General features: G+C 57.3%; 1 protein-coding gene and 1 non-coding gene across 19 annotated transcripts in view; one reads left to right on the top strand and one right to left on the bottom strand.

The window, feature by feature from the left end:
• Nucleotides 1–16,008, bottom strand: part of Jakmip3 (Janus kinase and microtubule interacting protein 3) — a 64,511-nt gene that overhangs the window by 29,684 nt on the left and 18,819 nt on the right. For 5 of the 18 annotated variants that reach the window (XM_077105303.1, XM_077105300.1, XM_077105305.1 and 2 more), the window contains exons 3-5: nucleotides 2,807–2,926; nucleotides 1,713–1,859; nucleotides 1,111–1,242 (exon numbers count right to left, since the gene is read on the bottom strand). In XM_077105303.1, the coding sequence (XP_076961418.1) occupies nucleotides 1,111–1,242; nucleotides 1,713–1,859; nucleotides 2,807–2,926 (399 nt within the window). Of the gene's footprint in view, nucleotides 1–1,110; nucleotides 1,243–1,712; nucleotides 1,860–2,806; nucleotides 2,927–4,173; nucleotides 4,390–16,008 lie in introns of all 18 variants that reach the window. The other 13 variants (XM_077105292.1, XM_077105290.1, XM_077105295.1 and 10 more) reach the window with 6 other exon arrangements.
• Trnaa-ugc (transfer RNA alanine (anticodon UGC)) lies at nucleotides 8,596–8,672 on the top strand. The gene has a single exon. It is a non-coding gene; the product is annotated as a tRNA-Ala (tRNA).

The raw sequence follows: 16,008 nt of genomic DNA, 5'->3' as shown, positions 1-16,008 counted from the left end.
CCTCCGCAGCCCCAGGAGCCTCTGTTCAAGGTGGCTGAGCCTTTCACTCCCTGGCAGCTGGACAAAGCCCTTCTGGAAGTTGCAGTAATGTACATTTATTTGTGACTTATCAAGATTTCAGCCCTTTCCTATCCCCCCGTAAATCATTATGGTCATTCACACTGATGAGAAAAGGACTGAGACCTCACTCAGGCAGGGTCAGGGAAGACTGACTTGGGGAGACCACACCCCACAGCCCATGGGGGCAGAGGACCTTCTTATCTCAGGGACTTTGGAGATAGCCTTAGGCGTTGCATAGGACAGGCCAGTGACCGAGAGGCACAGCTGTCCTGCTGCTTGCTGACCAAGGCAGCTCGCTGGGAATGCTCTCAGCATGGAGTCTACCAGAGCCCACAAGAGGCAGAGCCGCCCCCAGTCACAGTAAGTGGGCGGCTTCCTGCAGCACTGTTTGCAGACCTGTGCTGGGGTGAGGGGAGCCCAGGAGAGAGCAGGGGAGGGGCTGCATGGTGGTCCCTAAAAGACGTGTCCACAGTTCCATCCTCACAAACTGGGCATGGGAACTGATCTGGAAATAGTGTCTCGGGTGTGATTGAGTTAAAGATGCTGAGATGATCTCAGTGTGGATTGGGGTGGGCTCCAACCCAATGACGCAGTGGCTGTAAGAGGAGAGGAGAATATTCAAACAAGACAAGGGGCCACAGGAAGAATCAGGCAGAGGCTGGAGTGAGGTGGCTGCAAGCCAAGGAAGGCCGGGACCCTGGAGGCGGCCAAAGGAAAAGAGCAGACCCTTCCCAGGCCCTGGAGGGAGCCCAGCCCTGCCCACACCTTGACTGAGGCCGGTGGCCTCCCTTGGGAACCATGAGAGGGAGTTGTGTGGTCTTGAGCCACAGGGCTATCGAGGCTTGTTAGTGACAGAGGCGGTGCTGCCGGCCTGGAACCCTGAGCTCCAGGGGGTGAGGAGGGTGAGGAGCCCCAGGCGCAGAGACCTACCTAGGGAGGGTCACCAGGACCAGTGACTACGGGGGATCCAGCCCGAGGTGGCCCATGGCTCCCTTCAGCCTGGCCTCCCCTCCCACCGCCCCAGGGGCAGGGTGGACAGGATGTGGTCACCTTGGAGAGCTCGTCAATGAGGTTCTGCTGCTCCACAATCTGAAGCTTCAGGAAGTCGACCTCCCTCTCACCCTGACTCTGATCAAGGTCGTTTAGGGAGCTGGGTCTCCGGATGATCCCGGCTCTCTGCCTCTGCAACACCAAGCAGGCCACGTCACATGTGCTGGGCCCACCTCCCGAGCAGATCCCAGCCTGGCTCAGTGCTGGGGGGCCTCCCCTACCCAGGCTCACTGCTCTGCGCCAGGCCTGCTCCTCCTGGGGCCCCAGGTCCTCTTGCTACCTGTGCCCAGGGTTTTCAGAGTCAGAGCTTGCTTACTAAGCCCCTGGGGTCAGCATGGACAAACAGGCCAAGAGGGGCGGGGGCATGTGGTGGCCTGGTGGCCTCCTGTGACCACGCCCCTTCCTCCCGTGGCTGGTCCTCACCTGAGGCCTCTCCCCTGGGGGTGGGCTCACTGAGGCTCTGACCCAGGAATGCACATGGGGCTGCCCTGAGCAGCAGGCTCGAGGGCCCGGCCTGCTCCACTGCCTCCTTAGGCCACGGAGCAGAGCGGAGCGTTGCCTGCGACTGGCACAGCTGCCCCTGCTGACCTGGCGGGCCTTACCATCTCTATGTTCTCCTGCGTGACGAATTTCAGCTTGCTTTCTATTCTCCGTAAAGTGTGAGACAAGTCCTCATTTTTCCGAGTAAGGCGTTTGTTTTTATCCAACAATGGCTTGTACTGACTCTCTGCTTCCCTTAAACGCTTTAACTGCAAGAGAAGTTAATTATGTGATGTTTTACGTAACTGATGACGGGACTCCGCACAGCCAGCAAGAGGTCCAGGTCAAATCCATGACATGACTGCAGCCCACCACGGTCATCCCTCTGTGTCCAGGGGGAATGGATCCAGGACACATGGAAAACCCCAATCCACAGGTGCCCAAGTCCCTGGTAGAAAGCAGCGGTGTCTGCAGATACCCTAGGCACCTCCTGCTGCCTACGCCACATCATGTCTGGTTGTTGATGGTACCCAATGCAGAGCAGATGCTGTGAAAGTAGTTGTCATGTGGTCCTGTCTTGGGGACAGTGGTGAGGAAGAAGGCCTGCACCTGTCTAGTACAGAGCTGACTTTTAAAAACCCTCAGTCTGCCGGTGGATGGTACCAGTGGATGCAGAGCCTGTAAGTCCAAAGCCAACTTTGCAAGCCAACTGTGCTTGCAAAGAGGAAAGTTCCTGGCCCTAGGGGGAGTCCCTAGCTGGCAGCTGCCCTCCACCCAACAGCGCCCAGGCGAGCTGAGGCATCCATTCTACAGACTGGAATAAGGTTGAAGGCCAGCAGTCTGGGCCAAGGCTCTGCTTGCCCATAAGAACTGTGGTCACCCCCTGCCCCTGAGCATCCACACAGCTCACACACCCTCTGAGCTGAAGGTATTTGAACCTCAGTGGCTCTGGAGATTAATGGTGAGGGCAACAGCTAAAACAGTGTCCTCTCCCCCCCCAGATCATGTGCAGAGTTCAGGGTACTTCTGCCCCAGGACACAGAGTAGGGTTGGCCAATCAGCATGCGGGAGCCAAAGGTGGACAGGCCAAGGGGCCCAGCGGCAAGGCCAGCTGTCACCACTTGCCCTCTCCACAGGGAATGTGGAAGTGGACCCCGCCTCTGCCCATGCAGCCACAGTCCCACAAGATCCAGAACCGTCCCTGTCGGGCACGCACCAGCTCGTTCCTCTCCTCCGACAGCAGGGCGTTGCGGTCCTCCAGCTTACGGATGATGGCGCTTAACTCTGCGATTTTGAGCTGAAAGCGCCGGGCATCCTTTTCATCCAACTGCTGTTCCTAAAACAAAGATCAACTGCAAACAACTGTTCCCTGCTCACAGAACCTCGCGAATCGCAGCACCCTGGATGCCTCGGCCGCCTGCTCTTCCACACAGTGGCTGGCGGGTGGGTGTAGCCCAAGCTCTGCAAACTGCATGAGGGGACAGACGGAAGCGGGAATGTCTGGGGGTGTGCAAAGGTGGAGGGCGAGGGTGGGGACACACGTGGGGACACATGGGCGGGGACACACTAGTGGGGACACACGGGCAAGACTAGCTGCATGCTCTCCTCCGGCCACTGCCTGCTGCACCTTCAGAAGGGGTCTGCCCTGCCTGCCAGGTGGACAGCACGTTCTCGGGGTGAGCAGAGGAAAAGACACCTGCTGCAGACTTGGAAAGGTTGCTTTCCCAGGAAGTGTGCTCCCTCAGGTTGAGTCTCTAGAAGGCCACTTTCAAAACCACTGGAACTTCATTAAAAAGTCAGTGAAAACCTTTGCCTAAAGTTTTGGGCTCTCTGGAGCAGGAAGGGCTGGCTCTGATCAGTTAGACTGCGCTGCCCCCACGATGTTAGTCTCTAGTCTTGCAATGTCACTGTCCCAGGGCTGGCCCAACTTTAACAGTTTTGTCCTTGAATCAAACAAAAGTATGTCCAGGGAGATACTGGACATGGTTTGAGTTCCTCAGTCAATGGGTGCAGGAGAGGCTAGGGACCAAAGGCCCAGAGGGGCCACGTGGAGGGTCGGTGGCATTAGATCCCCAGGATCTGAATGAGGTGTGGCAATGAGAAGATGGGTGGCTTGCAGCCTGGGCATCTGCGGGTGGACCCATGCAGGTGGGCATTAGCAGCCCGAGGAGGAGCAGAAAATGTCATGGTCACATAAAAGCATGTGGGAGGATGGCTGGTGATGAGCGCAAGGTCAGCCACGGGAGGGCCCAGCCAGGGACTTGGCGGGCAGCAGCCAGAAGCCAGAGCAGCACCTGCTCAGAGCACCGCCTCTCCCACAGCCAAGGCAGGACCAGCGCCAGCAAAGCTGGTACTTTGGGATCCTTGGGGACCGGGGCCCAGGAGGGGACAAGCCAGTGCACCTGCTGTGTTGGGGAGGAAGGAAGAGGACAAACTGCCCGTCCTCCTGGCCAGAGCTGGACAAGCTGAGGGCCCCAGGGGCAGGAGAGTCTGGCTGGACTGGGCTCCGGACGCCCCAGGGAGCTCTGCAGGGCCGAGTGTCTGTACTCGGATCGGGCCAGGGCGAGGCCCGGGGGTGCTTACAGGGCTTCCCGAGTGGTCTGAGGCGTCTCCTGCACCGCTTGCATAAGGAAGTTCCCGTCTGGGGCTGCCCGGGTGCCGCTCAGCCTCTTTGGCCTGGGAAAGCTGCTCATCTAGAGCCTCTTTCTGCAGCTGCAGTCTCTGGGCATGCCCGGCTTGGACCCCTAACTCTCTCTCCAGCACGAAGACTGCTCTGTCTTTAAATTTTATCTCCTCCATCTACAAGGAGAACAGAACACAATCACACACGCAGACAGGGTACAGATCTGCAGTTACCATAGAAACAGGCAGGTTGGCATCAGCAGGGGTCCCCACAGTGGCAGCCCTGCCAGTGTCTCGGGCTCAGACAGACCATCCTGGACAAGAGCCGGTGCCTACTCCCCAGGCTGCTGCACACAGCCCTTCCAGGGCCTTCTGGGTCAGCTGGCTGGCCCCAAGCTGCTCTGGCATCTGTGGCCCCTGTGCCCCCTGTGCCAGGCCAGGGTCACCCAGCAAGACTCCAGTCCCCTGCTGTCCTATGTGTCCACAGGGATGGGCCTACCTGGCAGGTTAGTGGAGCCACCTCCTGCCCCTGCCTCCCGCTGTGCTTTGAGCAGAGCAGGGTTATGCCCGACTCACACACACCTGCCAGTAGGAGGGTACGATGGGAGAGGGTGTTTGGAAAGACCCTGACTCAAAACAAAACACAAAACAGGCTGGGGATGTAGCTCAGTGGTTAAGCGCCCCTGTGTTAAGTCCCAGGTACAAATAGGAAAAGGTCAGGGAGAGGGTGGCCATGTAGGTAGGTAGGAGCCCTGGCCTGAGAGTTCTCAGGGCAGCCTGCCACCCTGGACTCGCTCACCAACCAGAGAGGCCACAAGCTAGGGAGGGCTGGGTGGTGTGTGGGAGGCACTGCGGCCATCCCTGTTCCATCCTGGATCTCTGTGCTCCGTGCTGGAGTGACGTGGCGTGCTCACAGCTGTTTGCAGGAAAAGCTGTTTCCTATGAATCCTGCTGAAAGCTGAGGCCGGGGTTGGGGCAGCATCTGGACAGGCAGGCTCCAAGAGGTCTGACCCGCTCAGGTCCCATCTGCCGGGAGGGTCCAAAGCCCTCCCTACATTCCCCAAGGAGCAGCATTCTTTGTGCCCACCCTACAAATAGCAGCAAGAACCCCCCTGGACATGGCCACCAGCTGACCCTGAGGCCTTCACCTGAGCTGCCCCAGGAACATGCTTGGTCCAGGTGGAAGGTGGGACCCAATGTAGATGGCACTAGATTTATAAGATGATGTCTTGGGTTTAAAACATTATTTTCAAATGACTGAGCAGAGCAGGGCATCTGGCTGGGTCAGCCACCTGCTGAAGTCTGTGTAGAAACAGAAGAGGCATCTCATCGGCCCAGATCACAAATTCAGGCAAGCCAGGAGCAGAACCGAGGAAAGGAGGCCTTAATTGCAAAATTCCCATTTCCTGGAGCGTGTGGTGGTGCAGGAGGAGGAAGCTCAGTAATCAGGGAAACAAAGAGGCCAGGGACAGGAAAATCTTATTAACCACGGCTGTGCCTGCGGCCTGGCACCCACACGCCAGCGTTCACAGAAACAGGAGAGGGAGTGTCTCTGCAGCCTCCTGGCCTGAGGGGCAAGGTGGGCAAAGGGCAGACCTGTCTGCCAGCTCACCAGGCCGCAGGGTAGGCGACTGCCCATGGGACAGCACTGTCTCACAGGCACACGATGCTTACCAGGGGGTACCAGAGGGGTCTCCCAAAGCTGCAGGTCTCGAGCCAAGCTTGCTCAGCCCTGAACATGCCTATCTACGTCTTCTGCTCCAGTGAGGTCTGCTTCTACGGGGGCCCGGCCCAGCCTAATTAAGATGCTCCATGGAGCTGGTGGCTCCCCTCACTCACAGAGGGCTTCTTCCAGCCCAGCGACATGTTCAAACATGGGCAGCACACCCACCCCCAGCCCCGGAGCTGCAGCAGACAGCACAGGACCCCGGGGCATGCGTGGCTGTCTTCCTGCAAGGAGATGACCCCGTGTCCGCATGCAGGCTGAGGCTCTGACATGCTGTCTCTGATGTGCTGAGCTGCAGCTGCCCCTTCCCTCCTGCAGGCTGTGGAGACCAGAGGCAGTGCCCAGACCCTACCCCACCGACACCCATGCAAAGAGCCCCCACCAAGCCCAGGACTGAGGGCTCCCCAGACCCAGACCTCCAAACTGAAAATGGGGAGTTCTGGTAACCAGATGAGTTGGTCCCCCACCACCACAGTCTTGTCTAGATGCTACAGAAGTTCCAAATCGCCCAGTGTCCTCCCTGCCCCTGTCCCATCTGTCGCCTCACCTCTACCAGAGTTGGTCATAAACAGATCAGATCTCCTGGCTCCCAGGAGAGAAACGCCTCCCAGGATAAGAAAACAATCCAGATTCTTACCGGGTCTGTTGACTGCCCTCTGAGTCACCTCTGCCACCCAGAACCCCACACCGTCCTCCCTCCCAGGTGCAGTGGGCATCTGGAAACCAGCAGAGGTTCCTTGTGATGGTAGGTCCCCAGGGAAGGGGTGTGCAGAAGGGTCTGAGTGGGGAGGATGGTCCTCGCCCAGGAGAGAAAGGGCCCTCCTCACCTGACCCCCCTCCTCACATAACCCCCCCTCACATAACCCCCCCTCCTCACCTAACCCCCCTCCTCACATAACCCCCCCTCCTCACCTAACCCCCCTCCTCACCTAACCCCCCTCCTCACATAACCCCCCTCCTCACCTAACCCCCCTCCTCACCTAACCCCCCTCCTCACCTAACCCCCTCCTCACCTAACCCCCCCTCCTCACCTAACCCCCCTCCTCACCTAACCCCCCCTCCTCACCTAACCCCCCTCCCCTTCAAGCTCAGAGCACAGTGCTTCTTAGCAGGTGGCCCTGGGGAGCAGGTGGCCCTGGGGAGCAGGTGGCCCTGGGGAGCTCAGCATCAGAGCCTCCTGGGCCCTGTGGACAGTGGATCCCTGGCCATCGCCCTGGGCCCCTGTGGACAGCGGATCCCTAGACACCCCCCAAGTATAGAACGAGAGTTGGTAGCTGGAGTGGGGGAAGGTAGCCCTTCCTGAGCCCCCTTGCCAACAGTGAGGCCCCTGACACGAGGCAGCCATGCCCTGCAGTGCTGAGCCCCTGCACACGTGTGCCCTCAGTGACCAATGAGCACCTGCCTGTCCAGACACATCACCAACCCAGCTGGGGCTCTCCCCTCCTGGGCTGACTGCACGGACCGTGCTTCAGGGCCAAACCAGGCACCTGCCTGAGCCACCAGTGGAGCCTGTCTGACCCCACACCAAGTGTCCTTAGAAGAGGGTAGGAGTCTGGTCCCCAAGAGCCTCCTGGCCTAGGCAGTAGGCCCTCACCTATAACAGTGGTGGCTCACCCCGCCTTCTTCGTCAGAGGGATCTGCATCTTGGGGGACCTTCCTGCCTACAAACTCTCCACAGGTAACCTGAACACATATGTGTCTTGTGCTTTGGAGAAGGTTGTCACTCACCAGTGGGTGTGTTGGAGAAGAGGAAGAACCCAGTGTGTTTTCCATGTGGGGCTCATTTTCCCAGAGAAAGGGTATTGGAAGGGCCTAATGAGATGAACAGAGCCGGAAGGAGGCTCGTCACCCTGGACGTAAGGGCTGAGATTAGGAGGGGACCTGGGAAAAAATACACCCAGATGAGACAGAGAGTCGTACTATCCAAGGTTTGGCCCAGAAAGCACAGGCGCAGAGGGGTTGGCTGGACAGTCCCAGGTGAAGACGCCAGAATAAACAGGTGCTTCAGCCTCTTGCACTCCCAGAGGGGGCTGAGAGTTGGTATAATGAGAATATGGCTGCAGCCCAAGGTGGTGAGCCCATGTCCCCAATGTCCCAGAGATGCACCAAGATCTGCTCCATGTCTGAGAATTAATTCCCAGGAATTTTTGTTATAAAGAGAATGCCGAAGTCCCCCACAATCTGGGGTAATCTGCCAACCTGTTGAGAATAGTGGCTCCCAAACCTGGTCTCCCACTAGAACCATCCAGGAAGCTTTAAAAAAAATATATTGATGGTCAGAAAATTCTGGTTTCAGACATGATGGAGTCGTTGGCAACAGACCCACCTGGTGCAATGAGCAACTCGAGGAGTTAACGAAATCAACCAGACAGGGCAGGTGCCAGAGCAGGGGGCAGGTGGGGAGGCCCTCCCTGATTCCCCAGAGGCATTCTCTCTGCCTCTCTCCTGGGAAACAGAGCCAGGCAGAAAAGAGAAGCTTCTTGGGACGGGAAACCCAGATCAGCTGCTGGGACCCCGATCATCAGGTACTGGGGACAAGCAGGTGGCAGGAAAGTAGCTCCAACAGCTGAGTAGACTCCCTCGGACCCATGGTCCACTCTAAGCTTGCACATGTAAGGCAAGACCCCTGGGGGCCTTGTAGAAACCCTTCCTGACAGGGCTCGGGATGTAGCTCAGTTGGCAGAGTGCTTGCCTTGCATGCATAAGGCCCTGGGTTCAATCCCCAGCACCGCCAAAAAAGAAAAAGAAAGAAAGAAAACACTTTCTGAGAATCTGCAGCGTGAGCAGAAATGTAAGGGGTGGCATGGTGCTGGGGAGACTCAACTCAATCCCAGACCGAGTCGAAGACCTGGTGAGCACTCCAGGCCTTCAGCAGAGACCCAGAAAGGCCACGCTGCAAAGCCAGGACCATGTCCTGTGATAAGAACTCTGCTATGAGAGAAGACAGGGCTGACACGGATCTACCCTAACACAACAGAGCCTCAGCCAAACCTCACAAGATCCAAGTACTCTGCTGCTGATCTAACCATCTGCCAGGCCATAGCTCAACATTCTTTGGAAAATGACCATAGACCCTACGACACATCACCCACAGTGTCAAAACACAACAGAAAATTACAAGTCTGGTGAAAAGTCATGAAAAAGCAACCAACAACGGAGATAAAACAGTCAATAGAAGCAGACCAGAGATAACCAGAGTTCTCCAATTAGAGCTTAGAAATAATTGTGATTAGCGGAAGTAGACCCAAGGATGGTTGGAATATTGGGTCAGCAAATAAGAACTTTAAAAATCATTGTGAGTTGTACACTAAAAATAATCAATACGACTACACATTAAAAGATTTTTCTCATAGAGGAAGAAAATGGATAAAGACAGTGATTCAAATAAGAATTAGAATCTATCAAAAATAATTAAACAGACAACAAAATTCAAACATCTTATTTCTGAAATTAAAAATTAATTTCTAAGGTTTAAAAGTAGGCTGGACACAGTAGAATCATAAACCAAAAATAAAACAATAGAAAATATCCAAGAGACCCAGAAGGAACAAACAGAAAACTTAAAAAGAATTGAGTTTGAGGGAGATGTGGGAACCAGTTGTCTAAGTCACAGCGATGGAGTCCCAGGAAGAGGAAGGAGAAGAAATCGGTGACTAAGTAATGGTCAGGGGTCCCCACATGTGGAGAAAGACACCACTTCATGTTCCAGAAGCTTGGCCACTGCCCCCCCCAAAAAAAGGAAAGAAAAACACACGCAGCATCATGGTGACACTGGCGGAGACCGAAACGAGAGCGTCTCCTGGGCCGACAGGAAGGACACTGTCCTGCGGCTGACTGCAGGAGCAGAGCTGCTCCTCAGGGGACACCAGGGCAGCATCCAGGGGTGCTGGGGGCTGGCTTCGGACAGGAGGGCAAACAAAGACACCTTGGACAGATGACACCTGCGAGAAGCCCCAGTGGATCCACCCCACAGCAAGGAAGTCCAAGCAGGGTCTCAAGGCCCCGGGCAAAGGTCCCAGAGCAAAGCCAGGAGAAGACCTGAGTGGACAGGGAAGACGGTGGACAGCTCACAGGAGCCCGGAGACCGTTTCTCTGGGGTGTTCATCACGGGTACAAGTGAAACACCTGCACTAACGGAGAAAGAGCCGGGCAAACGGGCTGAGCAAGGGCTGTGACGGGGCTCTTACGCCCAGGCTCAGGTGAAACGGCTAACTGGGATAGAGGAGGATCAGGGATCCGTGTTCAGCTGGTCTAAACTTTATATGGAAAGCGAAAAACAGTCTTGAGTAGCAGAAAGAACAAACCTGGAAAGCCACCGCCTGCTTCAGAGTGGCGGAATTCAGGCCTGTGCGCCAGGTGCAGGTAGAAAGAGCAGCCCACAGAACCGGACCATCAGAACCGACCCACGTGTGCAGTTGTGTGATACGTGACATAAGTGCAGCCCTGATTCTGTGGGGAAAGGACAGTCTTCCCAAACAGGGTCCGGTAACAGCTGGGCATTCACCTGGCAGGTCAGGATCGCCTGCCCCTACCACACACCGTTCACAAAGGCTAGCGCAGATGGATCACAGAACCGAACCTTGAGAAAAGAACGGTAACGCGCCCAGAAGACCATGCAGGGGAGCTCTGTGTCCTTGGGTGACAGAGGATTTTAAACAGGAGGCACATGCAGTTGAAGGGATCTGGCAAACTGGACTTCCTCGACGTCAAGGGATGTGGGTCACTTGCAGGCCGGGCACAGCCAACAGAGGCCTTTCACCCCAGAGGCTCCTCATGTTCCAGCCAGAAATGGGCCGGCTAGGGGATGAAGGCATCACAGGGCCTGCAGGATGGTGCGCTCTTCTTGGGGACCAACGGTGACAGGGGAGCCTGCCCTCGGGAGGCGGGTGGGATGCCGTCCACCTCCCTGGGAACTGCAGAGTCCTCTCTGCCGGTCACTTGCCTACCTACAGCCCGGCATGCCCCCGTGGCAATGGGTGGCAGACAGGAGACCTGTGGCCACCCCAGGATGGCAGGAGTGTCCATCAGCCCAGGCCGGGACAGCTCAAGCACCCTTCACAGAAGAGACAGACACAGACGGCCCCTGCAAGCTGCTGCGGGGTGTGGTTCCGGCTCTGGGCCAGGCAAGGGCAGGCCAAGCTGCGACAGCCGGGGGCCTTGGCTGGTGTGTTCCATGGTGGTGGTGACACAGGTGACACTGCCAAAGCTCACCAGCGTCTCTTTTGAACTTGTGTCCTCGGCTTCCACAGAGAGGATGATCTAATCCTGCTCCTAGGCCTCACCCTGGGGCTCAGTATGTCCTGAGCACCCGGAGCACAGAGATTTTCAAAAGCTCTCGATTTTCCCAGGGTGTCCCAGGCAGAAGCCTCAGTGGCCCCCTGGGGCCTGGCACCAGCAGACGGGTACTCCTTGGGGAGGCCTTAACCTGGGACCCTCCTCGCCTAGCACAGCTCAGGACACTTGACTCGGCAAACTCTGTTCCCCAGGAGCAAATAAACCAGCCAGGAGTGTGGCATCCAGGCGTGGGGGCTGGGACTTGTGGTCGGAGATCAGGAGCAGCACTGGGAGCACCGCCCAGGAGACCCTGGGACTCAGCTGCTGCTGCGTCTGGAGGCACCATGTTTGAGAAGGAACTTGGGCCAGACTCTGTCTGGGTCCCCGGGACAGAGAGGACCATAGCACATACCTGGCTACTGCCTGAAGACCATACTGGAAAGGCAAGGAGAGCCACCCACCCCCAGCAGCGGCACCTGGGGACAAACTGGTCTCCATAGTTTTCCTGGGGGGGTCACTGCTGCGCATCAGGTTCCCATTAGCTAGCTGTCTCATGACCAGGAGGACGGGGGATACGATAAATCACAGATTCTTAGGAGAAAGAGGAAATTGCTTTCTGCCTGTGATTTTTTATAGAGTTTGTAACAATAGGCTGCTTGTACTTCAGCAAATGCATGGAGTGTGCAGTCATTGTGTGCCCAGCAAACTCCCCAGGTTCAGGAACAATACTGCACAGATGCATGTGTGCCCCCAGGTCCCCAGCACAGCCTTGTCCTCACTGTGTCACAGGCTTAAGCTCCAGGGGTGGTGGGTGGGGGTGAGCAGTCACCCTGCCTGAGCTCATGGAGGACTCTGGGTGCAGCTGGCCAGCCCCTGCGGGTGTGGGGTCTCTGAAGCTCCCAGGGACCTGGCATGTGTGGGAGCTCTGAGTAGGACAGGAATCAGCTCAGGGGCTTCTGTGCCATCAAGGGGGCTGGGCAGCACAGGCCCCAGGGCCCAAGAATGGCAGGCCACGCCAGGGAGGTTGTGACCTAGGGCTGTGTCCAAAAACTCATCTGGGGCACTTCAGTTCCCCCAGGGATGGAGAAGCAGCCCTGACCCCTCAGTCCCCACAGAACTCTGAGCAGGGTGGGGTGTCACTGACCTGGATAAGCTGGCGTGCCCAGCAGGAGCCTCGCACACTCCAGCAGCCCCTGGACGCAGCCCCCACAGCCAGCCCTGCCCTGGGTGCCTGTCTGGAGCCCCTGCTGGCCACGTCCCACCTGCCTTCCTCCTTTCTCTCCACTCGGCTTCTCTCAGCCACACTCCAGGCAGCACTGTGGGTCGGGGCAACCGAGGCCCTGCCGCTCTGACAGTGGGCGGGGCCAGGCTGGCCCAGGGGGACATCCATTCACAAATACTCTCTGGGCACCTGCTGTGGGTGCCACAGCCTTAGCAGTCAACAAAAAAGACCCAAATTAAAGCAGAAAAACGTTTCTGGCCCGGGTGGGGAGGCAGAAGTTCAAGTGACAGTGCCAGCTTTGGGAGTCAGGAGCCCACTCCAGCTGCCTGGAGGGGCCGAAAGCCCCAGGACCTTGGGGTCAGCTCCTTCTCCCACCCCTCCCTGGGCCAGCCAGTTAGCCCTGCCCCCTGGGGGGACATGGAGCTTCGTGTACTGTGCTCTGCCCTCGTGCCCGGGCTGTGGCAGGACTCCCGGGCTCTCCTGCCTCGGCAGCAGCCCAGAGGCCAGGCTGGAGTGCCCCCCCTGGGGCCAGGGCCTGTGTTCACACACCCCGACTTGGGGCCCAACACCAGATGACCCAGGAGGGGGCCATGTCAGTGGTGAAAGGCTCCCAGGGCCATTGCCCCCTTGGGTGCTGACGGGGTCCTGGCCATGAGACTCCTGGGCCTGGAGCCACCCAGGGTGCGAGGGCTGGGGCCGGCCTGTGCGCAGGTAGGCACAGGAAGGGTGGCATCTTGCCTGGCCCTGAAAGGCACTAAGATGGTCATGTCACAGCAGCCAAGGCCTGCCCCGGAGGGAGCCCCCGAGGAGCCCAGTGCTTGCCTGGTGCAGGACCTTGATGCCCAGGTGCCTCGTGGTGCAAGTGAGCGGGGCAGGGCTGGCCTGGGACCTGGGGACAACCTTCCTCTGACTGCAGCTGCCTGGCAGGGCCCAGGGGAGGCTTTGGTCCTGCCCCTGGTAAAGGCCTGGCCAGCTGCCTCCGTCCACCCTGCTGACTGCACCCTGCCTCTTCTCTGAGCCAGGCTCACTCAGACCCCTTCCCGCCACGATCTCTGCTCCACCCCGGCTTCAACTCCTGCTCAGGGCAGCTTCCATGACAGACTTCTCCAGAAATTCCTCTGAGCTCCTGTCCCCACCAGGTCCCTCCTGCGCCATTCCTCCCTGCCGGGGGACCCCAGGCAAGCATGCACCACCACGCCCAGCTTCCAACAGCGTTGACTTAGGAAGTTTGTATGGAAGTCCACCGGGCCAAGAGGAAGTGGGGTCCTCCTGAGGCAGAAGAGCCAAGTGGACACTGGCCACTCTGGAAATCAGGGCGTCTCAGAGCTGGAACCGCTCAGGGACCTAGACAGCTCAGGCAAAGCCCTTGCTAGCCCTCGGCCTCACTTGCACCTGAGGTAGGGGCCTCAGGGGCCTCTGCGGGGGGGGGGGAGGGGGGCGGGGAGGGATGGGGGGGGCGGCTAAACTTACACTCAGGTGTTACAGGCCAGAATGTTCCCTCACAAATTAGAGACTGAGTGAGAAAACTTAAGAGGTCCCCGGGCCTCTATCCTCACCCTCAGACCCCCTCCCGCCACGGTTTGAGAGTTGAGAATGATGGCCTGCTGGGGAGGTGTCACAGAGAAGGTCCTCTGTGGTGGGTCTTGGGCCTGTCTGCGAGGCCTGGGTGACAGGACACGGGGACACGGACGGCTGTCATTGCTGCCAGCACTGTGAAGCTCTTCATCTCGCAAGCACTCTTTCTAGTACTTACTCTGGGCTTTTCATCATTTCATTTAAATCTGACAGAAGAAAATCAGATAAAATTTCAGACACAACTTGGTTGCATATTTATATAGGAGACATAAATATACCCTCAATTAAAGTTTATCCTTGAACTGCTTGTTTTAAATCCACACAAAAATACCAAGAGTTTGGTTTTTGGTTCTGGGGATCGAACCTGGAAGTGCTTAACCACATGAGTGCTGAGCCACATCCCCAGACTTTTTTATTTTTTATTTTGGGACAGGGTCTCACTTAGGGCCTTGCTAAGTTGCTGAGGCTGGCCTTGAACTTGAGATCCTCCTGCTTCAGCCTCCTGAGCCACTGGGATTACTGGCATGCACCACCATGCCCAGCTTCCAATAACGTTTATTTAGGAAGTTTGTATGGAAGTCCACTGGGCCAAGAGGAAGCGGGGTCCTCCTGAGGCAGAAGAGCCAAGTGGGAGCACTGGCCACTCTGGAAATCAGGGCGTCTCAGAGCTGGAACAGGTGGGGTTGCGAGGGCTGGCGGTGGACATCTGAAAGCCACCAGTGCAAGAGCATTAGCAGAGGACGTGGTGTGCTGTGGTGGGGCCTGTGTCAGGACCACCACGGTCCATGTGAAGGACAGGTAGGGGCCTCAGAGGACCACGTAGGTGGGCAAAGACCTACTTAGTGAAGACAAACGGCACAGGTTTAAGGAGGCACGACTCCACCACAAAAGCTTTTCTCAGCACACAGCACGCACCAATCCTAAAGGAAAAGAGCACCAACTAGAGGGCCTTAGATTCAAACTTCAGGTCCCAAAATGTCACCACCAGGAGGTGAAGAGATGACTCAGAGCTACATGCATTCTGGATCCTGTCCAGGCCTGCTAGAAAGGCCTGGGGGCTTTGGTAAGCACCTCGGGAGCCTCCAGGGGAAGCCAGGGGGACCCCAGGCAAGCAGACAGTGACGGGAGCTGAAGGGGACTCCTTAGCTGAAGGGGACTCCTTAAACACCAGAAGCAGCCTGGGAAGTAGAAGGGAACGTGGCCCCAGTGGACCTCAGAGAGCAGACATTCCTGACAGTTAGATATAGGGGCGAAGACCAAAGGGAAAACTAAACAGAGAAGTTAGAAGACAAACTCGAGGACATTTCCCAAAAAGCAGAACAAAAACCCAGGTTGGAGAGAAAAGCCAGAAAATGAGAGTTGGAATTCAAAGGCCCAGCTCTTTTGACCAGGGGCTCTGGGGAACTGCGCAGAGACCCGCTCGGTGCTTTGAATGTAGCCCTTGCTGCTCTCCACTGAGGCTTCTGTTAAAATGAGCATGGTTCTTCTCCTCCTCCCAGATTACTAAGTGAACTTCCACCCGCCTCCTCCAGGGCACACCTCTACTGCAGCCTTTGAATCACCTCCCTTCCAGTCCTCTGGTCCCCCTGCAGGGCAGATGACAGCCTCTGGGACTGCAGCCCCTGTTTCTCCTTTGCTAGCAAAGCAAGAAAACTTGTTTTGCGTTTTTCTCAGTGTCCTCGTGATTGGACTGGCAGGGGGCCAAGGACTGGACTTTCGGCAACAGGGCCAAGGGGAAGAAGATGGTCTAGAACATGACGCAGGTTTTTCTGGCTGGACACGGGCATCCACACACAGGAGGCTCCCGACTTCCCAGTGCCATGGGTGAGCACTGGCGCGGTCACCCTGGCACATGGCCTGCTAGAGGTGAGCACGCTCAGAAAGGAGGAGGCTGGGAAACAGCCCTGCTCTGGGAGTCGGCACAGGGAGGGAACAGCTTCAAAGTCCTGAGGTGACATGCCCCTGTGATTCCAAATCCTGTTCAAACAGCGAGCCTTGG

Source organism: Callospermophilus lateralis, chromosome 15 (genome assembly GCF_048772815.1).
Source record: "Callospermophilus lateralis isolate mCalLat2 chromosome 15, mCalLat2.hap1, whole genome shotgun sequence".
Classification (NCBI taxonomy): domain Eukaryota; kingdom Metazoa; phylum Chordata; class Mammalia; order Rodentia; family Sciuridae; genus Callospermophilus; species Callospermophilus lateralis.
This window is presented reverse-complemented; position numbering and strand designations above follow the sequence as displayed.